This window comes from Phaenicophaeus curvirostris, chromosome 1, assembly GCF_032191515.1.
Source record: "Phaenicophaeus curvirostris isolate KB17595 chromosome 1, BPBGC_Pcur_1.0, whole genome shotgun sequence".
Taxonomy (NCBI): Eukaryota; Metazoa; Chordata; class Aves; order Cuculiformes; family Cuculidae; genus Phaenicophaeus; species Phaenicophaeus curvirostris.
The window spans coordinates 39774924-39802455 of record NC_091392.1 but is presented as its reverse complement, the minus strand read 5'-3'; the positions used below and the strand labels follow the sequence as shown (position 1 = coordinate 39802455).

The 27532-nt window shown below is 41.0% G+C and overlaps 1 protein-coding gene across 2 annotated transcripts; it reads left to right on the top strand.

Annotated features, from left to right (window-relative positions):
• On the top strand, positions 1–27507 carry NUDT4 (nudix hydrolase 4). 2 transcript variants are annotated; one of them, XM_069854182.1, is made up of 5 exons: positions 1–206; positions 14493–14603; positions 22975–23019; positions 24929–25016; positions 26964–27507. In XM_069854182.1, exons 1-5 carry the CDS (start codon positions 108–110, stop codon positions 27164–27166), a joined length of 546 nt encoding a protein of 181 aa, XP_069710283.1. In that variant the 5' UTR covers positions 1–107; the 3' UTR covers positions 27167–27507. The 2 variants fall into 2 exon arrangements, with proteins under 2 accessions (XP_069710283.1, XP_069710293.1); XM_069854192.1 differs by having other exon boundaries at positions 8–206; positions 24932–25016.
• The last annotated feature ends 25 nt before the right edge of the window (positions 27508–27532 follow it).

Below are 27532 nucleotides of genomic sequence, written 5' to 3'. Positions count from 1 at the left end.
ACGGCGGCTCCGGCACCCGGGACCGGCCGATCCTCCCGAGCGGCGGCGGCGGCGGCGGGGAGAGCGAAGCCGTGGCGGGCGAGGGCAGCCGGCGCGTCACCGCCTCTATGATGAAATTTAAGCCGAACCAGACGCGAACGTACGACCGGGAGGGCTACAAGAAGCGGGCGGCGTGCCTCTGCTTCCGCAGCGAGCGGGAGGACGAGGTGAGCCCGCCGGGGCGGCGCGCACGTGGGGCGGGGGCGGCCGCCGCCGCTCCGCCCTTTGTCGGGGCGCGGGGCCCTCGGGGGGTGGGGGGCGCCCCCTGCGCTCGCCCGGGGGCTCCGGGGCTCCCCGAGCCGGGTCGCGGGGGGAGCCCCGGGAGCGGTCGGCGGAGCGGAGGGAGCTGCGGGGCAGAGCCCTCCCGGGGGCACCCGCCGCAGCCGAGCCGGGCGGAGGGAGGCGGAGCCGCGCGAACCCCGCGGGCTGGGGTTGGGGGGGCGGGGGGGTCGCGGGGAGCGGAGCCCTCCCCGGGGGCGAGCCCCTCCTAGGGGCACCCCCTGCCCTCGCGCCGGGGCTCCGGGGGGGAAGGTGGAGCGGTGCAAACCCTTGGGGAGGGAGGGGGAACAGTGGGAGCAGCCCCCTCCGAGGGGTCGGTCGGTGGGAGCCCCGCGGGGCGGGGCGGGGCGCGCTCCCACGTGCGCGACACCCGCCTTTGTGCGCGGCTGCGCGCGCCCCGCGGTGACCGGGGAGGGGAGGCGGGGGATGGGGGGTGAGCGGCTCCCGCGGTGGCACCGGCGGGGTTGCCGGGAAGAAAGTCGGTTAATGTGTAACGGCACGGAGGGCAGGGCCGGTGCCGGCCTTAAAACGACGCGCGCATCCCCCCCACCGCCGCCCTTGCCGGGGAGGAATATCTTGGGTTTGGACAAGCTGCGCCTCGGTGGGGGTTTCCCGGCGAGGGAGTAAAAGGGGAATCGTAGAATAGATTGGGTTGGAAGGAACCTTAAAGATGATCCAGTTCCACCCCGCCTTCCCTGTGCAGGGACACCTCCCACCAGCCCAGGCTGCCCAAGGCCCCATCCAACCTCGCCTTGGACACCTCCAGGGATGGGGCAGCCACAGCTTCCCTGGGCAACCTGGGCCAGTGCCTCACCACTCTCATGGTGAAGAAATTCTTCCTTATATCAAACTTAAATCTGCCCTTCTTCAGTTTCTCCCCATTTCCCCTCGTCCTATCTCCCCAAGCCTTTATGAATAATCCCTCCTCAGCTTTCTTGTAGCCCCCTTCAGGTACTGGAAGGTCGCTAAGGCATGAAAAATGTTGGAGATCATGGGGGTGCTGTGGGTTTGGGTTTAGATGAGGATACAGGAAAATGAAGTTGTCCTGTATTCTTGAGCCAAGGTCAATGGCACTGGCCATCCATCCCCTGGAAACTTTGCAAATGACTTCGTTGCACAATGCAATTATAAACTGTCTCAGGCTGGAAGCGTACCCGTTCCTGACTTTTGTTTTCATTTTGTTCTTTGGTAGCTAAAAATAACTGAGCAACCTGATCCAGTGGAAGGTGTCCCTGCCCAGGGGTTGGAACTAGATGAACTTTAAGGTCCCTTCCAACCCAAACCATTCTGTGATTCTAACTGCAAAGGTTAGGGCTTGGTTGAATTCCCTCCCCCCTCCACCCTTTTATCTGTATGTGGGAAGAAGCTTGTGTCCTGTCTGAACTGTCAATGTGACAAATTTCTTGCTTATTTTTGAACATCAGGTAAGGAATGTAATGCAGCAGGGAGAGGCCTGATCTCAAAGTACTAACCATTGAGCTTCAGCAAAATTTTTGTATGGTATTCTAGTGTACACCGTTCCCTGTGTGGTGTAAATACAGCCTTGGGATTGCCCTGTCAGCTTTCCCTGATATTATAAAGGAAACAGGTGCCCAGCAGAAGTTTAGTTAGTTCTTGCTCTTGGTGTAGCTCTTCTTTACTTTCAGCAGCACCTCTGATGTTCCAGTGTGCTTCCCCCTTTATGTCTTGGGTGTTTATTTTTGGATACTACTTCGGCTCAGACTTATTAGGAGTTCAAGAGCCTTAGCTACTGTTACAGCTTTCTTGCACCAATTGTAGTTGGTTGGGGTCACCTTTGCTCGTAACTTCCATTCATTCTTCATGTCCTGCTGCAACTTCTTATATTCTTTTTTAATTTTGTATCTAAATGAGACTGCTGGAGGCTTCAAAAAATTCTTCAACCATAAGAAGGATCTCTGAAGCTAAAGATGGTAGCAGTAGGAGCAGCTTTGTTGGACTATGGAAGAAGAGAGAATGCTGACACTTGTTGCACTGGAGCATTTTTGGGGCATTGTGGATGGAGCACCTGTACAGCTGGCATGGGGCTGGGCTTTGGCATTGAGCAAGCAGACACACCTTTAGGATGAAATTAAGTAACACCAAGTCAGAACTGGGACATAAATTAAGCATGTGGAAACAGTTCAAATCATTTTCTGGTAAGTTATTTCCAGAAAAGCAGTGGCAACATCTTGAACTTGCTTAACTGTTTCCCAAGTGCCAGCTCTGTCTGTACCAGTACAAAACCTATTCCTTGGAAGTTTGATGCCTGACTTCTGTTTGTGATTGACTTGTATCAACTGCCACATTCCCCAGATTGCCTGGATGAGACTCACTTCTGGTGTTTTTCAACACAGTTGTCTTAATGTTTCTGTGTAGGTCTACTTCAGACTCACTCTGAATGTCTTCAGTGTTCCTCTCCAGTTGTCTAAAGATTGTACCTGTGATTTTCTGCTGACTTACCTCTCCAGGGATCTTTATGCGCAGGGTAACTTTTGCTTTGCAGGAGCAAAAAGGCAGTGCCTGGGTGACTGGAAGGAGAAGAGATGAACAGCAGACTCCTATACAAGCTATTGCGGGGGGGGAAATTAGTTTTCATAGTTATTTTAACCTGCAAGTTTACTACCCCATAAGCAAAGAGTTGCTAGACATTGTAAAGACAACAGAACAGACAACTGAAATCATTCTTTAGCAATACATTTATTTTTAGGAGTCTTAGAGCGAGAAATCAAAATCAAAAGTGTTTGGTTTTGTTTTTTTTTTTTTTACTGGAGTTACTGTCTGCATGACTGTCTCAGTAGGTCACATTCAGCTGGTCAGGCTCTATCTGGAGGACCGAGTATACGCAGCAATCTTTTGACACAAATGTTAGAACTAACCTGTCTCCCTACATCTGTTCTGACTTTCTGAAAGGCCAGCCCATATCCACTTCTTCCTGTGCTTTGGCTTTTTTCCTTCTTTCTTGCACTTTGCTGTCAACCAATATGTCTGAAAGCTGTCATTCCCTTCTGAGCACTTGTTTGATGGACTTGAAGTCTGTCTTGTCTCCTAAAACCAGTTTTGTCTTTTGTTTCAGATCATCATGGTAGCACTTTGATTTGCTGCAGTGTGACAGCTATATTTTTTTTTTTAATGTGGGTGACAGTTGTAGCTGCTTTAGATGGAATATTGCTGTATTGTGAAAAAGGTCACTAATACTTCTCCAGTAGCTATACTGGAAAAAAACTGCAGTGATAGGACCAGTCTTTATCGTGATTGTAAAGCTATTGTGTAGTCATATTATGATTAGTGGTGGTATTGAAGTCTGACTTGAGAATTCACGAGGTGGGAACAACTTGCACAGGATACTAAAAATTTCTGGTACATTAGATTCACATGATCTTAAATGTAATTCTCTTCAACTTCAGCATGGGATTCCCTGTGCGTATTGTGACTTAGAGGCACTGCCTCTCAATTTGGAGACTTAAAAGTTTCAGTAACATCTTTTTGCAGTCATCGCCAATGAAAATCAGCCCAGTGACTAAAGCATTTCATATCTCTATTGTTAGTCATCTTTTAGCAAAATCTGTGTGTTGTGGCTTCTCTTGGTCTATTTGGTATCCAGATTGCACTTCTAGTGCTAGCATCCTAGGCTTGTTGAAGTTTGTGTTACAGCTGAGTTTTTTGGACAGTGAAGCAACTTGAAAAAGGCTGTGGTAATAAAGGATGTTCTTCATGAAACCGTATTTCCATTCATTTTCTCTTCATTTCTTAATTTGAAACATAGGTGGGCTCTGTAATAACGCTGATGGAAAATTCAGTCTGGTGGTTCCTGCAAACAGCCTGAAATACACCTGTTGAAATCCTCTCCAGCTGCAGCACCCTGTCAGTTAGATTTACCAAGAGTCTTTGCTGCCAGACTTAAAACTGTTGAGTCAGTTCTCTTGGGTGTTACAGGCTGGAAACTGGGTTTGCCTGCAGTCTTGCAACGTGTCCAAAGCTTCTGCTTTGTCTTGAGAGCTGGTATTGCAGCTGAAACCACATACTTGTGAGATGACTGATGGTTGTCCAGATGAAGCGCTGCAAAAATCCTCCCTTCCTGTTTCTTCCCCACGAAGTGACTCCATGTGTGCCAGTTTACTGTTATATAGCCCCCTTTTGTTTAAATTTTGTAGCCTTCATGTTGTGATAGGCTGTGATTTAAAAAAAAAAATCCTGGAGGAAGCCCCAAAAATAGCCAAGTTAACGTGGCCAGTAGCTTTGGATATTTTTTTGAGTGTTGTAGAGATGATCTCTTAGAGTGCTGGCATTAAAGTGCTGCCTGTTCTGGTCTCTCAGCGCTGTTATTTGGGCTGAAGTGAGAGCAAGATGGCTGGATGTGAGCTTAAGTGCTGACTCCTGTCATTCTTAATGGAAATGAAGCAGTAATTGCAGGCACTGTCTGTCCTTTGAATGAAAAAAAAGAAAATCTGAAAATTAAACAGGAGAAATCCAATGGAAAAAAAACCAGGGCTCTGTGGGCATGAAACGCGTGGGGACTGCAGGCTCTTTGATTTGAACAAGCAAGAAGCTGTTAGGTGTGTGCTGATGGTATTCAGCAGATTGGGATGGGCTGGCAGATTTGTGTATGAGGAAATGCAAGTATTTCTTAAGCAACTAGGATATGTGGATAAGCCTGCAGGAGGACGCCTCAGTGCTGTGAGGACTGACCGCTTCCACTGGTTGGGATCGCTGATGCATTCAGTACTCTGCAAGCACAGCTGTACGTAAAATGCTGCTGTCTTAGGGTCTGGGAAGAGGGTAGGAAAGGATGACATTCTTGCTCCTCAAAGCAGAGAATGAGGCAGTTAAGAACAAATAATAATAAACATCTTTTCTAGTCATTTGGATAACAGAAACCATTTTAAAAGCAGATTTAATATTTCTTCCATGAACTGCATGTTATACAAATAAATAAGCAGTTATTTTTAAATACCTTGTATATAAAACTGGAGTGCATTCTAATTATTTTGTCATCTGTAAGGCTGCTTTATGTAATTGAATGTAGTATTGAAAGCCCTGCTTTAGTGTTTGGCTAGCAGTTGCTAGTGGTGGGTCTAAAAAATAATTTCATAGCACGGAAAAAATCTTCAGGCTTTTCAATTTTGCCATTTTGATGTCCAGCCTTTTACAAGAGATAGAAAAAGATGGGAAGAGTTTCCTGTTGAGACAGTAGTAAGGGTAAATATATTGCCACACACTTGTGGAAAACTTAGATTTAGTTTTGGGTAGTTTTTTTCCTGTAGCAGGGCATACACTTACATGTCAATTATTGCCTCTTAATTTTGAATTCAAAATTATAGCTTCTAGTATTATATCTCCTTTTTCGGTCTGATTTAGACAATTTTAATTTTGGGGCTGTAGAAGGTAGAGATTTAAGAAACCCTTGTTTAATCTACATTGTGCTGATGGTCACTTTTTTTTTATTATTTTAAGAAATTGCGGTGTTCTTAGGTTCCTTACAGCTGTTGCTTCATACTAGTAATAGTTTTATTAAGGGATAATAAAGGAAAAAGTAAAGTGTTATTTTTATTTGCCTTGGTCTGAATCATCTGAAAACCAGAAAGACCTGGTGTAATGTAACCTGATCCATAGAACCAGGGCCCAGATGTGTTGCCTGGCTACTGTGGCAGAATGGGGTATTCTAGGAATTATTGTAAATAAACGTGCATTGTGATGAAAACTTCCATGCTTAGCTCAGAATTTGTTGTTTGGTTTCTTTATCCTTCAGTGTAAGCTCTTGGGTGTAAATGCACTGATAACGTGTGCTTTGAAATATAACTTGGAGCGTGACTGTGGCACCATATTTAAGGTTGGCATGCTCTCCGAAGCAATGTATTGATTGATACCAGTTACCTAGACTGCCCTATGATTGCCTGATGGAATATAGGCATGTTTTAGTATACCGGAGAATATGTGCTTCAATATGTGCTTCAGGCACACTGTGGTTTGCACTTGTTCTGTCTCATGTCCCTGCCCTGCTAACGTACAGGTGGAATTTATATAGAATCATAGAATGGTTTGGGTCTGAAGGGACCTTAAAGATAATCCAGTTCCAACCCCACTGCCATGGGCAGGGACACCTTCCACTAGATCAGGTTTTGGGAAGCCTCATCCGACCTGTCCAGGGATGGAATATCCACAACGTCTCTGGACAACCTAGTCCAGTGCCTCACCACCCTCACAGTAAGAAGTTCTTCATAATCTCAAAGAACTCTTTCACCTTGAAACCATCTCCCTCTGTCCCTGCACTCCCTGATAAGGAGCACCTCCCCAGCTTTTCTGTTACTGTAGTTTTTCCTCTGCATTTTCTTGATATTTGGACATCGTCTGTATTGTGTTGGAAGGGGTATAGTTTAAAAAAAAATCAAGACCTATAAATAGCTTCCAAAATGGCTCTTAATGATGTGTGTCTGTTTGTGGTCTATCCCTGCAGGCTGGTATGGGGTTCTGCAGGGGTTTAAGCTCGTGTTAATGTTAAATAAGAATAAGTGAATGTTAGGTTGATGTGGTAGGGTTTATATTAGGTAACCAACTTATAAAACGCAAGTGCCTTGTTATTCTTACTTCCCCAGAAAACTAGGTTTCTGCAGGCATTGCATATGCACCTTGCCTTCACGCTGAGATCTTTTTCAACAAACTGCCACTGCTTGTCAGCAGTGTAAGCATGTGGATTCGGTGAAGCTGTAGGAATTCAGCTGTCCGTGACAGCGGGAAGCTTCAGTCTTCACTCATGCCTCTTCAGATATTAAAATCAGCCAGCCAGGAACTGTTGGGGTTTTTTTGTTGCAAAACCTCAATTATTTTTTTCCAATACCTATGGTATTGCTTCTCTATGCCACACAAATGTGTTTAACGGGGTGGATAGTTAATCAAAATGGACTGATGGTGGAAGGAAGCACAGCTGTACCTGTATATATATATACACACACATATATATATGTATATATAAAACCATGTTTTATTAAACATCTTTTGTAGATGCATGAGTTCATGGACCACAGGTTGATGTATGATTTTTTTTCTAGGCCTGTTTGTAGAACATTTAAAGCTTATGGTGATTAGATGGCTTTCACCAGTTATTCCAACTTGAAGAAAGATGTGGTTTGCCTTTGGCCAGTCACTGATTTCCTGAAACACTACAGTCTGACTTGATGCTTAAGCACTTCGGTGGAACCAGACCTATTACACATCGATATTTTAAAGCAAATTTTGTCTTGAAAGATGCATGTCTTTTTTTCCTATCTTAAGTATCTCAAAGACATAAAAAGGTGATGATAACTGATACTTGTCAGGAAATAACCTTGTCATGTCTCTACCTGCAGCTGAATGCTTCTCAAAGACTTGGAGCTCTTGCTTCTGACAAGTGCTTGGAAGCTGATCCCTTAGTCAAACAGATTATGTTGCTGAGTAACCAGTAAAGCCCAGTTCTCCTGCTCAAGATTAGGCTCTGGTTTCAAGTTGCAAAGACATGGGCAGCAATGTGAGTTTTAGCTCTTCCCCTTCTACCTTCTGTGCTTTCCCTGGGTCTCTGTTGGCAAGCATAAGGGAAGAAAGGATGTACTGTAAAACTGTAAATCAGGGAACTAACCTTACGAGAGAAATAAAACTTCTTCTGTAGACACCCTGGGGAGAGGGGTGTCTTGTTTGTAGGGGTTTTTTTGCTGCTAGGAATCTCCTTTTGCCATGTGGCTGGGTCAAGATCCTCACCCTTCACTGCACCATGAGACTTGTCATATCTGATTCTCCAAAGCGTACCAAAGCTTAGGGGGAGATCTAATGTTACAGGTGTCTGGAGTGCTTGTTGACGTGAGGAAATGCATTCTGACTGACATACCAGAGTAGTATAGTGCTGTCTGTTCCTGATAGGAACACTTCAGCCAAAGAACAAAACAAAGTACTTTAAATAGCCAGAGGAAAGTACTCAGATTCTGGATCACTGTAATGTGTTAGCCAAATCTGTGAACTTCATGTGAAATAAAACTTAATTGCAGGTTAAAGAAGAACTTATGAAAAAGGCTGATGTTTTTCTTCCTGTTGCTATATAGCCTTAAAATCAGAAGATCTCAAAGGAAAAATAAATTTTCAGATCTATTTTTGAAGTATTATAAAAATATGTGTATATATTTATTTATCATGCATCTTCAGAATGCCAGTAAAGGTGCAGTGACTGATATCCAAGCACTGTGTTGCTGCTGCTTTGAAAACTGATTTTTTACTTACAAGTTGGGACTTATACTGTGTAGACAGAACTCAGTTTTCTGGGTTGCTTTCAGGATGTTGTGCTCAAGTTAATGAGCATTAGGGTTAATGCACTGCTAGTTACGTTTCTTTGCTGCTTTGCCAGTTCTTGTTTGTTGATACCAAATCTTCTTTTTAACCTCTGTCAAAGCTGGGGACTGCTGTACAGTCTATTGTCTGAAGAACTTTGCTAGGGGCTTTTGAATTGGCTTGGGCTGATCTGAAGCTGGGTAGCCGTGCCTTTGTGCCTCAGCTTGTGGGGTACTGACCCTTGTGTGGCTGTATACTGGTCAGCGTGGAGTGTGTGCAGACTGAAAACTAAGCTTTAATGCTCCAAGCCAGTTTTCATCCAGATCAATTTCTGGAATTCACTGTGCCAGTGTAAGGGGAAAAAGTAAAGATGTGGTAGCCTTGACTTTTATTAGCTTTTAAAATGCTGTCAAAGGTGATCCCAAGGTTTTTTTACTACTCTGCAATAACTTCTGTGCCCATTAAATCTCCAGGTTAAGAAAAGTAGTTTTGAAAAATGATTACAGTAAAGAATGAGGACTGTAAGCCATCAGTCTGCTGCGAGTATTTTCAGGAAGGCGCAAGTATGTTTTTACTAAATGCTACTTGTGGCGCATTGCTATGGCAAGGTGTAAAGGTCCATTGCATTTTTCAGCTTTTCGGAGTCCAAAAAGAGTTACATTCTAGGAAGAGGATACCAGGGTAACCTATCTGGGAACTGAGAAACTGCTTCACAGCTACAGAATTGAGGTAGGGATTCTTAAAATAGCAAAAAGTCTGGGTTAAAGGAAATTCCTGACCACAGTAGCACGTTGAAAATATGCTTTCTAGTTTGAAATATATACCTTTTGCCTAAATACTTGTGCAGTGAGTCCTACAAACATGGTCCAACTGGCCATTTTAATGGTTTAATAGTGTTTGTGAGAGATGCTTTTCTTTGCTCCTTGGAAATGTTCCTGTGTTGTGGCAAAGTGATTTCCCAGTACTGTTAAGGAAACTCCTGAGCTGAAACCAATTGGAAGTTGGAGATGCTAGGGAATAGTGAAATATTCCCTGCTCATACTCTTCCCTGAGCATCTGCTTATGGCTGTTTTGAAACAAATCATGGGGCTGGCCTGGCCCTTTTGGATTAAATTATTTGTGACTCTTTCAGGTGATTGTAACTTTGGCAGACTCAACCATGTAGGCTGAAGGTCTCCATGCTGAGTTGTGTTAGGTTAGACCATGTTATTTTCCATCAAAGTACGTCCAGTTGTTTTCTCAGAAATGGATTGGAATTCTTTTTGCCTGTTGATGTTTCTGACAGGTGAGCATATAACAGTACATCTGTTCTCTCTAACAGCATTTTAGCACTGTTTTGTAGCTGAGAGCTACCTCTTGCTGCCCCTTCAATCTCCCCTATACTCTGATCATTTTAAAGCTTCTGAAATTGTTTGCTCGTACTCCCCTTCATAGAGCGTGGGAGCTAAATCCTTTGTCTTCCATGCAGCTAACTTCTCATTTCTTTCTCTGTACAGTGTTTAATCGTACACCTGAGCAATGCAGTATTCTTTGTAACTGAGCCACTTGTGCTCGGGGGCCTTTTGGGAATAGGGAGTCAGTTCCCTTCCTCTTAAAAGCAATTCCTTTTAACTGCTAGCTTTAGTAGGAAAAAAAAAAGGCAGACTTGGCTCTCTGCATCAGGATTAGTGGAGGTGGTGAGAGGGGAGAAAATGAGGTGTGCAGCAGGAAGAGAGGAATAGATGTGATTAGGCTGGGAGAAGAAAGCTTGCAAAGATATATAATGACAAATAAATTTCTGTGGAACCGGAATGGAACTTGTTCAACTGGAAGTACATTTTTCCTCGCAAGTAGTACATCCAGTATGGAAAAATTCCCATTTTGCATTTGGTTTATAGCAGCTTCTCCTGCTGTTGCTTCATTCCTTTAAGTTGAAGGCAACTCTGCTCTGAAGTCAAAGAATCTCACCATGGTGGGGAGGGATGTCGCTCTGTCTAGTGCATTTCAACCTTGACCTTGATTATTTTTTTAATGTAATCTGATTTTAGTGCAATTATTTTTGTGGGCTATAACAGCCCATAGTTAAGGAAGATAGTAAGCAATAATATTTTGTATAAACTTAAGTATTATTTTCTACCTCTGTGCTTGGTATGGAAAAAAAAAGGAGCTTTTGGCTGTAATTAGTATTATTCTGAGCTGTTGCCATTTTAGTCATCTGGAATAGATGGCTGCTAACTGTTCCACATGTTTCTTTTGACTTGAGAGCACTGAGTAGGCCAAAACTTTGGCATACTTCTCTAGAAGTTTTCAGTTGTTTGTCTGCAGGCTTTAGCACTTATAGTGGGCAAGTCCCATGATGCCACATGCCCTGTGATTACTTTTTGGGGGTTTGGTTAACCATGTCTTGGTTAAGCAAATGGATAGGTGCTTATTACAAGTCGGCTGGCTAGCAATGTTTCTTCCTCACTGCACTCAAAGGTCATTGCTATTCTTGGACTTGAAAACACGGTAAAAACTTGACTAGTAAGACAGCAGAGGAATTTTCCTTTTCTCCTCCTAGCTGAATTTTGCAGCTTTACTGCTTCACTTGGCGGTATTATAGAAAAGAATAACTTTACCTTAGTCTTTGGAGTAAGATAAGGTTAACATTAGAACTATGCAAGCAGGTTTGATGCCATTACTCTGCACTTCAGAAACATTTTGAAGAAGCCAGTCATCAATAGTAAGGCTTTTTCAGAGACATGGGAATGGCAGTGATGACTTGCAGATAACATAGTACAAGAAGTCTCGATCCTCTCTCTGCATTCAGAGATATGGTATACAGATTTCCCTGCGTAGTTCGTTCATTTTCTTCTAAGCCCAATGAGATTAATATAAAATTTGATATGCGTAGGCCAGGAAAAAAGGTAGGTGTGCAAGACTCTGCAGTCTTGATTTTCAGTAAACTAAAGTAATCTATGTGAACATGAACCTCTTCAAAAAAGACTGGACGTTGAGCCAACCTAGGTCTCTATTCTCCTGTTTTGCTATCTTGCACTAAGGGAAGATGAATTGCTGGCATTTTGCTGATTTTGCATCTCTTGGCACATGAGTGCATTGTCAACCAAGCACAGCTTTTTGGTGTCTTCATTTTTAAGTGATCTGTATATTTACAGCCTAGACATTCCCGTACTCCAGTGTGGGTGCTGGCCGCTTGCAGATCAAAACACCTGAAAACTCAATCTACTACATGGAATAAAAAACAACACCCACATGAAAAAAACCTGTAGAAGTGAGTGCAAGATTGCTTGCTACCATAACTGGAAAAAATCTGCAAGAGTGCCTTTCAGCCTTACTACGCATCTTATAATTGGTAGCTGTCGCCTCTGGGCTTTTGTTGGCATTGATTACCACCAAATATGCTTTTGCTACTGTGCTCTAGGATGGATGCCTCATGCCCTGCTGGCTTCATATGTTAATGTTACTGGGTGGAAAAAAATAGCGCCTCTGAAGGTCTCAAGTATATGCTTATGTGTGATCCCTTGGATTCACACTGTAAAAGCAGTGGGATTACAGGAGAATAAAGCATAGAGGGAAAGGAGTTTGTGAAAAATGCTTCAGATCTCACATCAGCAGAGACTTGGCTAGTTGCCAAATTGAATTCCCAGGCTGTAATACTTGGAAGTTTGTTGTATGTATAGCTGTAAAGCCTGTCTACCAGACTTTGATGTATTTTAATGTAGATTACTTGCTAGATGTATTTGCCTCTGCTTTTTAAAAGGGTAATTTAAAGCTAATAGATATATAAACCCAGCTCAATAGAATCTTGATCGGGTTTGCAGTAATCAACTATTATATATAAGAGCATAAAAATTTCTGGCTTTATGCTTAAAGCAGCAACCTCATTTATCCCTTAGCAGTAATTAGGAATTTTGTGTTTAGCCTTAACTAAACAATGAATGCTGATTAAAACCATTCTACCAAGCTGGGAATGGTTTAATGTGATATAATCATCCTTTTGTTCATCATTGTTGCTAGCTTAAACACGACTGCAGTGAGTGCTGGTTTCATCAGCAGAAAATAACACACAATGCTTGTGTCTAGAGTCCCACAAGTGAATTCATAACTTGACTTTTACCGCTGCTCTTTAAGCATTGTCAACAGGGCAGGAAAAAAAAAGAACCACCTACATGTTTAAAAACTTTCTGAAACTACATTTAGTAGAGCTGTGTACCCTCTGTGGGACTCTTCTGTTATACCATTGAAAGATCCTAGGAAATTAAAACGTTTAGTTTTAAGGATTGAGTTTAGATGCATTTGTGTCTAACCTTGTTGTCTTTGCTGGCTATTTCTAGGTTTTCAGACAGCTGAATAAAATGTTTGAGTTGACTGGAAATGCAAACATTCAGCTGCGAAGAATGGTTCTGTACAAAATGAGGTCAATGCTGTGTTCCTTATTTAGCATGGGAAAGATTTGGGGGAGATTAGCACAGTGGAAAACCATTCAGAGTAGGAAGAGTCTTGACTGCAATAAAATGCTACAACAAGAGAATGTCTGTCAGATGAGGCTTTTCTAAGTGCACCTAAGCATACGCATGCATCATTGCATTCACAAAAATATGCAGTCATCTTAATTACAGTCCCCAGGTTCTATAGGTGAACCCACACTGTATTTTTTTGAGTGCCAAAGAAACATACTATAAGTGATAAGCATTTCCCTGTTGCCCTCAGCCGGGTATCTTTTTTTCCTGTGAAATCCAACAGAAGATGAGTTTATAAAGACCATAAAGGTAGTCGGTGAGGGCTGAAGCGTCACTTCAGTCATCTGGTTCCAGTCAATGCTTCAACCTTTAAACTGAGGTTCTTGTTGCTTGTCTTTTTAATTACTTGTAAAGGTTTGAGCACTGCCTGTTCCCTTTGCTCCCCATAGTTGCCCTTTGATTTCAGGGTAGGACTTATTGCCTAGATTATCAAGTGTGCTACTACATAGATGATTGAGGATGTCTTACTAATCAGGGTATGTCTCAACTACCAGTTAAGCTGTTTTCACATGGTCCTGAATCAAGGTCTGTCTTCCATTGTCTTCTACTGCAGTTTACTCTAGATATGAGGCATGTTAGTTTGGGCAGGTGGCTGAAGTCTTCTCGGCTCTGAATATTCTGGAGGGTGGATCTTACAGACAGTGGGTTTTTTAAACTGGCATATATCAGTGATGCAACCAGGGTACAGAGTCAAGTTAAGTGAAATTAAAGTGTCTTGGGAAAAAATCCTTATTAAATTTAGAAAACATTTAAAATTCAGTGTGTTGCAGTTTTGCCTCCTACAGAAATGTTAGAAGAAACAGAATTGGACAAGGGCCAATGAAGTACTCCCCTTATAATTTAATTATGCAATCTTGCAAGCATGCTGTGCTAACGTAACACTTCAGTAACTGAGAGGAGCTTTGTCTAAGAATAAAAATCGGACATATTTTCCAATGTCCGTTTTTTTTTTAGCCAAATGTTGCAATTCCAGAAGAATTAGTTTAACTTCTGTGTGATTAAAATGTCTTAATTTTCATACTTTACCATCTGTATGACCTTAAGACTCACTCAGTACTGGAGACTGTTATTAGATTTTTGTTGTACATCTTCATTCCTGTGCATATTGAATTGTGTATTTTTCACATTGTGTCTAAGCATCTGGTGAATGTGTTTGTGCAAGGAGATTAGAGTAACGTTGACTTAGCGTCCAGTCTTTTCACTACAACTAATAATTTCACTGGTTTGGTTTTTTGTTTTGTTTTACAACTCCTGATTGCCCGTTATGTTTCACTTCTAAAGTCTATAATCCATCTGGCTAGGTAAATAAGTACATTGCTGAAAAAGTACATAGTACCAAGATTCCTGACTTTTAAGCTACATTTAACAGGCATTTGCAATTATTTATAGGTGCTGTTGGTAAGCAGTAGCCGGTACCCAGATCAGTGGATTGTGCCAGGTGGAGGAATGGAACCAGAAGAAGAGCCGGGGGGAGCAGCCGTCAGAGAGGTGTATGAAGAGGTAACAAAAATGAACAAACAAACAAAAAAAAATAGTTTCTGCTGCTGTTATCCTTAAATGGGAGTTGAGGTGAAGGAGGAACTCTACGTCCTATATCCAGGATTTGACTGAAACATCCATAGTTATGAAATTCAGAGCTGCAATTCTGTGTGCTGGAATTGGGGTATAGTGTGAAGAGATGAACTAATTAGCTTGCTTCTCAGCATGCTTTCATTTTCATAGCTAAATTTTTGTCTGCCTTTATAAACACTTACTGGAAGTGAAACTGTGACTTTATGCCAAATGACATATTATAGTAGTGTAGCATTTCTGTGTTCGTGCAGAAAATGTTTGATTCACAGCTCTTTTAGAGTAGACTGAAGGTGAACTAACCATTAATGCGTAGATTCACAAGAAAGAGAAATAAACCGACCTTTGAGGAGATTCCAAACTAAACAGATTAGAAACTGTTGTATCAGAGCCAGTTGAGAATTCAACAACAAAAAGGCCTTGTTAAATACATTTAAGGCTGTTTATCTACAATGAAAGCACCAGGTATAGTCTGCATTTCTGTCACTGCAACTAACCCTAGACAAAACAGAGCTTTTAAGTCTTAATGAATCAGTACAGTTTCTGACTCTAGTATGGTACTTACATTTCAAATTCAAAATTGTGGGTTTTAACTTTCTGTTTGTTTTTCCTGGGCAAATTGTTATAAGTGTTAGGTTTTCCTTGAATATCTTAACAGCTAGGATTGTAAGCCAAATAAAACATCAAGGAAGATCAGAGTAATTTTATTTATATAGAAATTATGCATTATGTAAGTGACCACAGATCAACTCTTTAATCTTTATATCATACTTCTTAAATAGAAGGGAATGCATCCTGGTAAATGAGTGAACTACAGGATTTCTGATAGTCTTAAACAGTTTTCTCATCCTGGTTTGACTGTTAATATTCAGAAAACACACCAATATTGTTTCTAATTAGTATGTGTAATGATTATTTCTTAGCTGTGCTATCTAGTGGTTTAGCTTGCTTACCCTTAAGCCTCTACAACCCAGCAGAACTGTCTTAGGAACTTGATGCACGTGCAGCTTCCATCAAATTCTGCCTGCTCTTTGATGTCAAAATGAGATCTTCTATGAACTGTGTGCCAGTGACTCTCCTCCTCTCTTACACAGGGCAATTCATGCAGCAAGGTTCAAGCACAAATAAGCCTTACTGATACAAAGCTATTCCGGACTTCCTCTCTGTTCCCAGTTTTGCTGGAGGAGCCAATTTTGAGCTGCAGAAGACATACCCAGATGAGTGCCCATGTGTTTGTGAAATTTAAGGAGGCAGCCACAATCTGTTTGAAAAGAACAAAGATTTTGGATTCTAGGAATGAGTCAGCAAGGACTTAAGTTTCTAGGTGGTAGTAAGTACCTTTGGGGAAAGACCTAGCGCTTCCCACTGTCATGAGTTGATGGGTGATGGGATTGAAAAGCACAGGTCCACTGACTTGGTGTTCTTGTAAGCATTGGTAGTTCTAATTGCTGATCTGACCTAAGGCACACTCCAACATGAGGGGCAGTAAAATCTCCTCTCTGTGTCGTACTAGAGCTAACTGAACTGTAGTTATATGCTTGGTTTTTTACTTTGAAGAATGGATAGTCTCAAAGGGACCTGTCTGCGGTCTGTATGTCATCAAAGTTGCCGTGGGGGTTTGATAAACTATTGCAGTCTGCCTGAGTGGTCAAGCTTCTTGGTTTGCAGGGAATGTTGTGCTACACACAGAGCTCTTGGGCTGACATCATAGCAAAGTCGTATAGCAGTCATTTGTGATCTCGGGGCTGATAACTTTACTTTTCTGCTTCACATTGTTCTGCCCTGAGAACACTCTGAGGAACACTTCCAAGTCTTGGCTTTGGAGCTCTGCTGGCAAATTTCTGTGCTGATGCAGTGTGTGGGCCATGAAGGTTGGAGAAGGTTGAGCTGAGATAGCTAAGGAATAGGTATCGAATGGTACTGTATGATACATCATATAGTATAATCTTAGTACAAATTTCTCTGTTAACATAAAAGCCCTGTCAGAGTGTGCATACTGCCCAGACACTGTGAATGACTCTGGTTCGTACAGTTACTTCTTCCTTTCATATCAGCAGGAAAGAAAGGAAAAAAAAAAAGACAAATCAGAAAGTGAAAAACAGGAGTCCCTGCTGTTATGATGTGAAGCTGTTCTTCCATAGCTCAGTCTTGTTCCTGCCCTCATTTCTTTTTCAGAGCAAAGCAAAAGATTTGCCCCTACATCATGGTGGTGGTTCTGGTCAAGAATTGTGGTACTCAGCAACCCTATAGGCTGTTTTGAATCCTGGAGACAGAGGTCAGCCTTCTTCACACTTGCACAGAGCTGTCTTTGGATCATGTGTTCAAGTGCTATCACACAAAGTAAATCTTAAAACCAGCTATGTGTAAATGTGTGGTTTAGGCAAATGCTTTGAATACCTTTCAGCATAGTGTGTGTGAAGCTGTTCTGTAGCTGCTTAGAGCATATGTGGTGTCATCAAAATTTCAATAAGAGGCTTCATGGTAGAAAAGCTGTGTTGCAAATGATGAAAAATAGCAACAACATCAGTGTTTAGACACCATGAGAGAGACTGTTTCTAAAGGTCGAGAACCCAGCAAATACAAAGCTCCTGAGTGGTGATAGCACAAAGGCATTTTACTGAGAAGTTAAACCAATTCTTGTTCACTTTTGCTACAGTGGCCATGCTTTTTTAATGATGTTCTGGAGTAATACACCAACTGCCAGCCATTTTCAGCTCTGAGCTGTGCTTGCAAATGCATAAAGATTTTTTCAAAAGCTAGGGTCTTCAACAAGCAAAAATCAGTTGGTGACACTTATTCTACAGCTTCAGAGTTTCCAGGATTTGAGTGTTAAAAGCTCAAGCCTTAAAACAAAATATTCTTAAGCGAGAGGCTGAATCTTGTGTATTGTCATGAGACTGCAAAGCACCATTTTTAAAGAAAAGCCACAGTGGTATTTGGGCTTTGACTTGAGCTATGGAAATTCATACTTACCTTTCTAGAGGTGGTTGTCCTTTCTATTTTTATACTAAGGTCAGTGCAGTGAAGCGTACTGTTAAGTTTTGTGAATGAATAAACTTAAAAGGAGGCACACTTTGGCACTGGTTTGAACTGTGTTTCTTCAGTATTAGGTTATGCACAGACTAAACATTGGTTTCCATTTATTTATTAAAACACAGAGATTGATAGTGGGAGTTATATGGCACTTCCTAATGGTAAGAGAGCTAATAGCTCACAGTATGATAGTCCACTGGATATAAATATCCCTTACTTTGTCACCATCAAAAGGGTGTTTAAAATCTTTGTTTTAAAGTCCAAGCAGAGGTCCTTGTTGTTGAGTCCATATGCCATGCAATTGTTTCAGTCTGCTGTGTGGCTGACTACATATTTTTTTTTTTTTTTATCATTAAGTACTGTTCGTATTAGTGATTTGGGATTTTACCTCTACTAAATGTTCAGTATCAATTTCATTTCAGTTTGTCTGGCAATTCATACAGCAATTAAGATAATTTGTCAAGTTCCTTAGGTATAAGGTTTTTTACAAATGAGAAAGTAGAATATTAAAATGAAGTTACAGCATAAAGCAAACTCAGAAAGGTATTAGACATCATGGAGATGAGGAATCATAGAATCATAGAATAACCAGGTTGGAAAAGACCCACCGGATCATCGAGTCCAACCATTCCTATCAAACACTAAACCATGTCCCTCAGCACCTCATCCACCCGTCCCTTAAACACCTCCAGGGAAGGTGAATCAACCACCTCCCTGGGCAGCCTGTTCCAGTGCCCAATGACCCTTTCTGTGAAAAATTTTTTCCTAATGTGCAGCCTAAATCTCCCCTGGCGGAGCTTGAGGCCATTTCCTCTTGTCCTGTCCCCTGTCACATGGGAGAAGAGGCCAGCACCTTCCTCTCCACAACCTCCTTTCAGGTAGTTATAGAGAGCAATGAGGTCTCCCCTCAGCCTCCTCTTCTCCAGGCTAAACAACCCCAGCTCTCTCAGCCGTTCCTCATAAGGCCTGTTCTCCAGCCCCCTCACCAGCTTCGTTGCTCTTCTCTGGACTCACTCCAGAGCCTCAACATCCTTCTTATGGTGAGGGGCCCAGAACTGAACACAGGATTCGAGGAGCGGTCTCACCAGTGCCGAGTACAGAGGGAGAATATCCTCCCTGGACCTGCTGGCCACGCTGTTTCTGATACAAGCCAAGATGCCATTGGCCTTCTTGGCCACCTGGGCACACTGCTGGCTTATGTTCAGTCTGCTGTCAACCAACACCCCCAGGTCCCTCAAGGAGCTGCACTGTAAATGAATTTGGAGCTTAGGCTTTAATTGGGTAGCATGAAAGATGGAAGTAAGAGTTGTTTGTACATGTGACATTCAAAGAGAAATGACACAAACAAAGGTGGCAGGCTGGATGATGTCTAGCCCCTTAAATGGAAGGAGTACCTTCCCACTTCGTTTTGTTCCTCTATCTCACTGAAAATCAACTCTTGCTTTGTTTGTACTTAGTAGTATATTGAAATGCCTAGCAAAAAAACATGCAATTCCTCCCAGACCTGTGTGAATATATTTAATTTCTGAGAAGGAAAGGCTGGTTCTAAAGGTTAACCTGCTGCAAGAGTGAAAATGGCAGTAATATTGTCTTAAGACCTCCTGGAGGAAATAGAGGAATCCACTCCAGTGAACATCTAATAGTTAAAAAATGATTGGATGTTACAGACTAGGACTAGGTAGATAGCTTAAAGTAAAAAAAATACCCTTTCAGCTGAAAGATTGTGGCAGGTACAGTTGAAACCCTTTGGGTTTTATAACAGTATGCAAGAAAGGGCAGGAATAGCCTTTCATTGTGCCTTCAGGAGTGTAGCCACTAAAGTACTATCGAACAGATCCCACAGTTAAAAATAACCCTTGAATCTTTCAGATTTTAAGTGAGTTTCTGCCCTGGTAGGCTGTTAGCCTTAAAATTAACCTGCAGCATGACTCTTGCTCCATCTACAGGGAAAAAAAAGCAAGTCTGACTGGGCATCTGAGACTGCAGAGTGTCTAGAGCTGCTAGCACCAAATTACCTCCAGGAGAGAAAGATGATGAGATTAAGTGGACAGTTTTCCCTCTTGTGGCCGGATTTAGACTAATACTACAAGATATGCATCGGTTCAGATTTGAGACTTTATCTACATGTTACTCATAGACTTCTGTAGGGAATCGTTTGGGGTGATAGGGTAGCACTTAATTTATCAGCTTGTCTGCCAAAAGAAATGCTGGGTTTTTTCAAGCTTTTCTCCCAAAGTTTAGACTATCTTACATTTATGGTAGCCTATAGGATTCCCTTTACTTAAAGGACCGTATTTTAACAGCCATGGTACATAAAGGCCAAAAGAAGAGAGATATTTTTATTAGTCAAATGGTTCAAAGTCCAGAACCTAACCAGCATTTTAGATGAGAAGCCTACAACGGGGGAAGTGCAAAATTTATTTTAACTTCCTGGGGAAAAAAACTGACGCATTTCCTAGTCCTCTAGCTCTTAATTTTGACACGTTTGGAAGGAATTACATTAAGATAAGAACTTGGAGGAAATATTTTTGCTGTCAAGTTGATGGGGCTTCTCAAACTGTGAAGATGATTCAGTTGAATATATTACTTTGAGAGAAAAATCATGAGACTCTAATTATCACTTTTGTTATACTTTGGGGTATTGAGGTTTTCAAAAGATGCTACTGTCTGCAGGAGTGATACTCTATTTTGGAAGCATATATCTTTAGTTAGAGAGTAACTAGAGATTAGTGACAGTAATCACATTTACATAGCAACATCTGGTTGTACAAAAGCTTCATTATAAGCTTTGGGAAATTTTTATAAGCTTTGGAGAATTTTTACACTTAATGTAATGAAGTGCTTTTAACTGTTTCATTCAGAATTACTCAAGAGTATTTGTTTAAACCACTGATTTGCTTGGAGGGAGAATAGAGAAGCTGTTATGTAAATTCTACTTAAAGTAACATTGATTATCGATAAAGTCATGTTGTGACTATGAGGTACTAATAAGTTGGAAAAACTTATCTATGAGAACTATTCAGTACTGGTAAACTTACCTGGTTATGGTGCTTGTGAGGTGTCTTGGGTACCAGTTAATTGTCAGACTCCCACTTAGCAGTTCAGAGAAGCTCTCCTGCAACTATTGATGGTGAATTTTTGTTCTTAAACAGTCCTGTTGCTATAGACCTGCCTTTAAGAAAACTTTGTAATATAAATGAGGCCTTGACTAGGGCTTCTTAGAGAACTATATAATCTTAAAAGTTAGGGGAGAGCAGGGGGCAGTTGGCTGGGTTTGGAGTGAGGGGGAGTAATGTTTTTCCTCCCTCTGGTGGAGCGTAGGCCCATTTTAGGGCAGTTCCCTAGTGCTTTAAGAAGCTTTTGTTAATGTCTGGGCAAACTGCAGGCTCTATATTGGGCACTCTGTCATGCTGTTAAGCCATATCTTTTAGGATATTAAACAATTTTGCTGCAGCTGTAGGGGAAAACGAAGAAATTGCAAAATGGCATGCTTGGACATGTGAAGAATTAAATCTGTGGGATTAATCTTTTTTTTATGTTGTTACTTTTGATGGAATAGGATGGTGAGAAATTTGCTTTGTTTAGTTGTTCAGTTTGCCATGAAGTAGAAGTCTTAGAGGATACAGTGATTCTTAGGTAGTGCTGCATGAGAAGAAAGGCAAAAATTGGGGTCAGAAGCATAAGTTTGTAGCCTTTTGGGTTCTGTTTCTCTCTTTTAAAAGATACTAAGGAATATTGAGGAAATCAGGACTGATCAGTGAAATTTAACCATTCTTCAGTGTGTGTTTGTTTAGGCTAAAACCTGCTTCTTTCCTTGCCCAGTGTAAAGCATAAGCAGTCTTTAGTGTCTGTTGTGGCACAGCTGACTGTTTCAGACCAAAATAAGGATCTTGTCACTTTCATAATTCATGTCCTGCCTAATCCCTTACCCATCAGGTCTGGTTATTGTATTTCAGCATCATGAGTTCTGGCTGGTATCTCTGTCATCACAGAAGACAACCAGAAGAAAGAACATTGTAGTAGCTTTTTGTTGACTTCAGGTCTTGCTCTGGCTGTAGATAAGCAATGTGCTTGTTAAGCTGCAGGGGCTGCAGTCAGACTTCCTTCATCAAAACTTCTTAATAAATAACACCAGCCATCTGCTCTCCTTAAAAAGAAAGACAGAAAACATTCAGTTGTAAGATCTTGATTAGACTTTTTGCTAAAGCCTCTCTAGTTATCTGTCAGAGTAACTCATTAAAATGTAATTAAGATCCATATGGTCCTTTATGTAAAGACATAAGATATCAGTAACTTCCTTTGGTTAAGGCTGGAAACAAAGACTGAAGACTAGAGAATATCATCTTGGCACCAAGAAGCCTTATTTTAATTACCAGTTATACAACAAGACAAAAAAAATTTAAATATGGCTTTGCCTACCAGCAGACTACACATGCTTTTGTGTCTGAGGCGTCTGGACTCAGATTCGTTTAGAACAAATGGATGATCATAAACTACTTCTGGTGGAAGATGTTATATATTACTTTCGGAAAACCAAACCCTAGAGTCTTAGTGGAATATAATGACCACCTTAACTGTATTGATAAAAATTACTAAGTGCAGGCTGATAAACATAGAGGTTGTTTTAAGAAGTTGGAGTAAACCCTGAATTTAAAGCCTTTTATAAGGTTGCTAACTAGAAAAGTAATTCGTAATGGTTGAGAATGGGGAATATAAAGTTGCTTTTAAGCTTACATGCCAAAAGCCACACTTTTTTATGAAAGCAAGCATAAATGAAGGCATTGTGCTGCAAGATCCACCCAGTAACCTACAGTTTAATTTGTTATTGTAGTTTGAAAACTTGGACTCAAGTTTCAGTATAAAATAGCAATGGAGTTTTAATGGTTCCTTCTCTAGATTTGTTTTCATACTATTTTAAGTTATTTCTTGTCCTATCTACCTCCCTGGATTTTTTCAGTATTGGATGTCCACAGTACACAAAGAACATGGTAAGTGAACCAGTATTTTGGTCTGAATGGAAAACTTGAAAGATTTATGTGTTCTTTGATCCACTTTTTGATCAAAGCTTTTGTGCTTTTAATACTCTTACATACTCTAAAATGAGATACTCTAGAAGCAATGCAGCATTGTCTCATTAAAACTTATGTTAAAACGCTTTCTCAAATGACCCTAATAAGGAGGAGTAGGTTGATGTAGGAGGCTGGTACTGATATTTAAGTTTTCGAAATGAAAAAGCACATGTTAACACTTTCTCCTGTTTATTTTGTAGGCTGGAGTAAAAGGAAAGCTAGGCAGACTGCTTGGGATATTTGAGGTGAGCTCTTTCTTCCACCTTTTAAAGACAATGGTTGGGGTTTTTTTAGGAGCTGGTAAACTTCAGCATCAGACTGAAAAACTTAAGTATTATCTGCCTATAATTTTGTAATGCTGCTGCAAATGCTACACTAGACAGGTCATTTCCTTCAGTTGTTACGTGGTGTGGGAAGATTTGAACAGGAAGACTTCAAAATACTTGGAGTTTCCCTGGAAGGATTAAATTAGTACTTGGACAACTTCTACAAGTAAAAAGCAACATGTCAGATCTTGGATTTCTAAAGTACCACACCTGCCTCTTTTGGGACACTGTCTTGGTTGTTCCTCTCTGACTAGGTTTTGCTGAAGTAACTTGTCAATTTTCATATACCTGAATTGATTGGTCTGGTGGTGCAGTATCTTTTGGACTAAAAATACAATGCTTTGGGTTACAGATAAATTTAACATATATCAATGCTACACAGTTCAAAACTTCTATTTCTTAGTGTAAACATCAGACTCTGAACTGCAACACAAGGATGTAGGTACTAGATAGAGCTTTTTCATTGTTGGTGTTGCCATAGATGTTTGTGCAGGTTTTAGAAGTGTAGACATGAGTCTTCAGATCATAATACATCCAATGTGACTATGTTGTGCTGTATGAGGGGTGAGAGTGGAAGTCTTTTAGCCTAGTAGATCAATATGAATCATCACAGCTAAATTATAAAGCCAAGCTTTCAGAGGCAGTATATTCCTAACAGGGATTTCCTATGCATAATAGTACTTGGTCATATGAGTAGTTGATGCAGTATTAAAGGTGTTCCCAAAATACTGCTGCCGAGTCCTTGTACTCTAGAACTACAGCCAGAAATGCTGTCTTTTATAGATATATTTCACTCCCTTTAATAGTGATATTGACAAATAACTGTCTTAGAGATGTTTTATTTCCTAGTAAAGCATGACAGTTTGAAACTATACTAAGCTTGTAATGAAACAGGAGTGGTTATTGGCACAAGGATAAAACCATCTGTAAGGGGAGCTGGGGCATAACATCTCTTGGTTCTTAATATAGTTGTAATTATAGATGGGTTTTCTAGAAGCTCAATCTGTTTTCCAAGGGTCAGTATGGTTTGGTTAATGGGGAAGCACCTTTAAGAGGGTGCTGTTATCCTGCTTTGAAGCTAGCAGGGAGTAAAGCTTACACAGACCTTGTATGGACTGGCTGCAGCACAGTGACCCTGCCCAGAGCAGACTGCCTCTGTCAGTCTTGGACTTAGCTTCTTCAAAAAGTGTCTGCTTTCTAAGTAGGTGGTTAGTGCTGCTAACATGTCAAACCTCAAGGGAACAGATGGTAATGATTTCTGCATCTGTCATGATTGCAAACATAGTCTGTTTCATTTGCCTCAGTTACTGAGTGAAATTTTATAGCCAGCATTGCATAGATAACCTGGCTGCATGATGCAGCGGTTCCATCTTGTAAAGTTTTTTTAATAACCTTTCATCTAGGATTATGAGTTGTAGAAACAATTTCAGTAAATGCACTCTACTGTGGTAACTTATACATACAAGATAAGTAAAGGGCTGTAATAATGGACAAGTGCTACTATTGAACTGGATGACCAAGAACATAGTTCTTGTCAAGTTCTAATGTCAAGATCATCAAATTTGCTTGGTTTTTGGTTGGTTGGTTTGTTTGGGGTTTTTTTTGAGTCTAGTACAATAGAATAGCTATTGTTCGCAATAAAACATTTTTCTCGTCCTTTTGGGCATACTCAGTACAGCTGTTTATTCAGTGAAAGTAAAAACCAGGTTTTGCTGGCAAGTATCCTCAGGGTAGGTAATTTCTAGTCTTATAGCTGTGGTAGATCTGTAAAAGTTTGTTGGTTTTTTTTTTATTCTGTGAATTAAAACCTCTACTTCTAATATTCAAGCAGAACCAGGATCGGAAGCATAGGACGTACGTTTATGTTCTTACTGTGACGGAAATACTGGAAGACTGGGAGGATTCAGTTAATATAGGTAAACCTATTCTGTCTTCATGTGCTGCACTTGAAATGTATCAAGCAAACTGCTTTTATTTTCTGAAATGATTGATATAATTTTAGAGGAAAGATTAATTCTGCACCATAAATGAAAATTCCTGGAAATAGTGATGCTGTTCTTTGCTTTTGTGCATGTATAACTGGGGTTGCTTCCAACTTACTTTTGGAAAATTGCACTTAGAATACCTTAATTAATGTAATGTAAGTATTTAGATTGAATAAACTTAATTTAGTTGCTGATACAGCTCTTAGTTTTGTTTAGTTAAGCCAAATATTGTACTGATTAATTGTTCTTTCCTTAAAACAATGTTTTGCTGCCCAATACTCTAGGGTGGTTTTGAAAGTATGTTTAAAACAACCTTTGGAAAGTTTTTTCCGTGATTCTCCTGGAAGGGGAAAAAAAAAATCACTAGTATATACTTTCACCTTAGCCATATTTTTCAGCAGGGATAGTGCTGACATTAAGTTTATATTCCTGCTTAGTTTTTTGGTGGAGAGTGAACATTTTGTTTCTGATATTATAAAGTTGTGGGGAGTGCACCCTCTTGGTTGCGCTCATTTTTAACAATACTGTTGTTAACCTTGTCTGTAAGTATTTTCAGAAGCCTCTAGTGTTAAAGGATTTTCTTGTGTAAGCGCAATACCTAAGTAAGATAGTCTTAAGACTAAGTCTTAGAACTTACCATATAATCACCAGGTTGGAAAAGACCTCTGAGATCAAGTCCAACCATTCCTCTCGGTCACTGAACCATATCCTTAAGTACCTCATCTACTTGTCTTTTAAATACCTCCAGGGATGGTGACTCAACCACACCCCCCTGGGCAGCCTGTTCTACTGCCTGATGACCCTTTCAGTGAAGGAGTGTTTCCTAATGTCCAATCTGAACATCTTTGAGTGCAGCTTGAGCCTGTTCCCCCTTGTCCTATTACCTGTCACTTGGGAGAACAGACCAGCACCCACCTCTCTACAGTCTCCTTTTAGGATAGTTGTAGGCATTGATAAGGTCTCCCTTCAGCCTCCTCTTCTCAAGGCTAAACAACCCCAGCTCCCTCAGCCACTCCTTGTAAGACCTGTTCTCCAGCCCCTTCACCATCTTTGTTGCTCTTCTCTGGACTCACTCCAGAGCCTTAACGTCCTTCTTGTGGTGAGGGGCCCAGAACTGAACACAGGATTCAAGGAGCGGTCTTACCAGTGCCGAGTACAGAGGGAGAATAACCTCCCTGGACCTGCTGGTCACGCCGTTTCTGATATAAGCCAAGATGCCATTGGCCTTCTTGGCCACCTGGGCACGCTGCTGGCTCAGGTTGAACTGGCTGTCAACCAACACCCCCAGGTCCTTTTCTACCAGGCAGCTTTCCAGCCACTCTTCTCCAAGCCTGTAGCGCTGCATGGAGTTGTTGTGTCCTCAGTGCAGGACCTGACATATATCTCTGATATAAGGTGTATTTTTTTAATATACTTTTTTTTCAAACTTACAGCTAACCTGAGTAACTCCATACAGGGACGTTTTGAGTAAGGAATACTGCTTTCTAAATCAGATAAGCAGTTCTGTGACTTCATGCACACAGTCATTTTACAGGTTTGCTGAGTGCTAGGCATGGCAATGCAGGAATGCAGTATTAAGTCATTTAGGCAATATAATCCTTTTCTGTAAGGGCTAAATGTGGCTTTTGGGGCAGTCATATGAGCTTCAGCCCAGTATCTGCTTCAGGAGTTATCTGAAAGGCTTTATGGACTTTGTTTCAGTAATCCTCTGTGAATCTCTCATGTTCATCAGTTCTGTCAATGCCTTTTCACTCTTTTTCCTGACAAGTTGTACTTCTAAAGTAAAAGAAATGAGAAAAAGTGAATGATCAGATAGCAACAAATGGTACTATCACAAATGTGTAACTTTCTTTTTCTTTGTGGATTATACTCACTCAGGAAGGAAAAGAGAATGGTTTAAAGTAGAAGACGCCATCAAAGTCCTTCAGTGTCACAAGCCTGTCCATGCAGAGTACTTGGAAAAACTGAAACTGAGCTGTTCGCCCACTAATGGAAACTCTGTGGTTCCCCCTCTTCCTGATAATAACTCCTTATATGTCACTTCTGCACAGACTTCTGGGTTGCCCTCTACTGTGAGATAAACACTTGGATTACCTTTTTATTCATGTCATCACAAGGGGAGACATCTGTGATCACATGTAGGCATCTGTATAACTGTCAATTCTAAGTGAAATATGTGAATGTGTCATAATGTCAAATTTATTTGAACATGTTTTTCATTTTTAACAATGTAAAATAGTATTTCAGCAAACCAAAGCCATATATGGATTTTTTTAAGATGCCTTAATAGGCCATTTTTTAAAAAAAGAAACTCGAGTATATAAATTTCCATATCTGCTAAAATAAAATGTGCATCTCAGTGGTGTTCAGCTTATTTAAGACTTGTCAGTTCTAGTCAGTAGTTCTGCAAGAATACTTCCTTTAGGAAAAAAAAGCTTGAGCAAATA

Excerpts from the sequence above, each read along its gene's own strand:
- NUDT4 (XM_069854182.1), top strand. The coding sequence starts at position 108 with ATGATGAAATTTAAGCCGAACCAGACGCGAACGTACGACCGGGAGGGC. Across the intron at positions 23,020-24,928 it reads GACTGCTTGGGATATTTGAG|CAGAACCAGGATCGGAAGCA; the intron begins GTGAGCTCTTTC and ends CTAATATTCAAG. Across the intron at positions 25,017-26,963 it reads GGAGGATTCAGTTAATATAG|GAAGGAAAAGAGAATGGTTT; the intron begins GTAAACCTATTC and ends ATACTCACTCAG.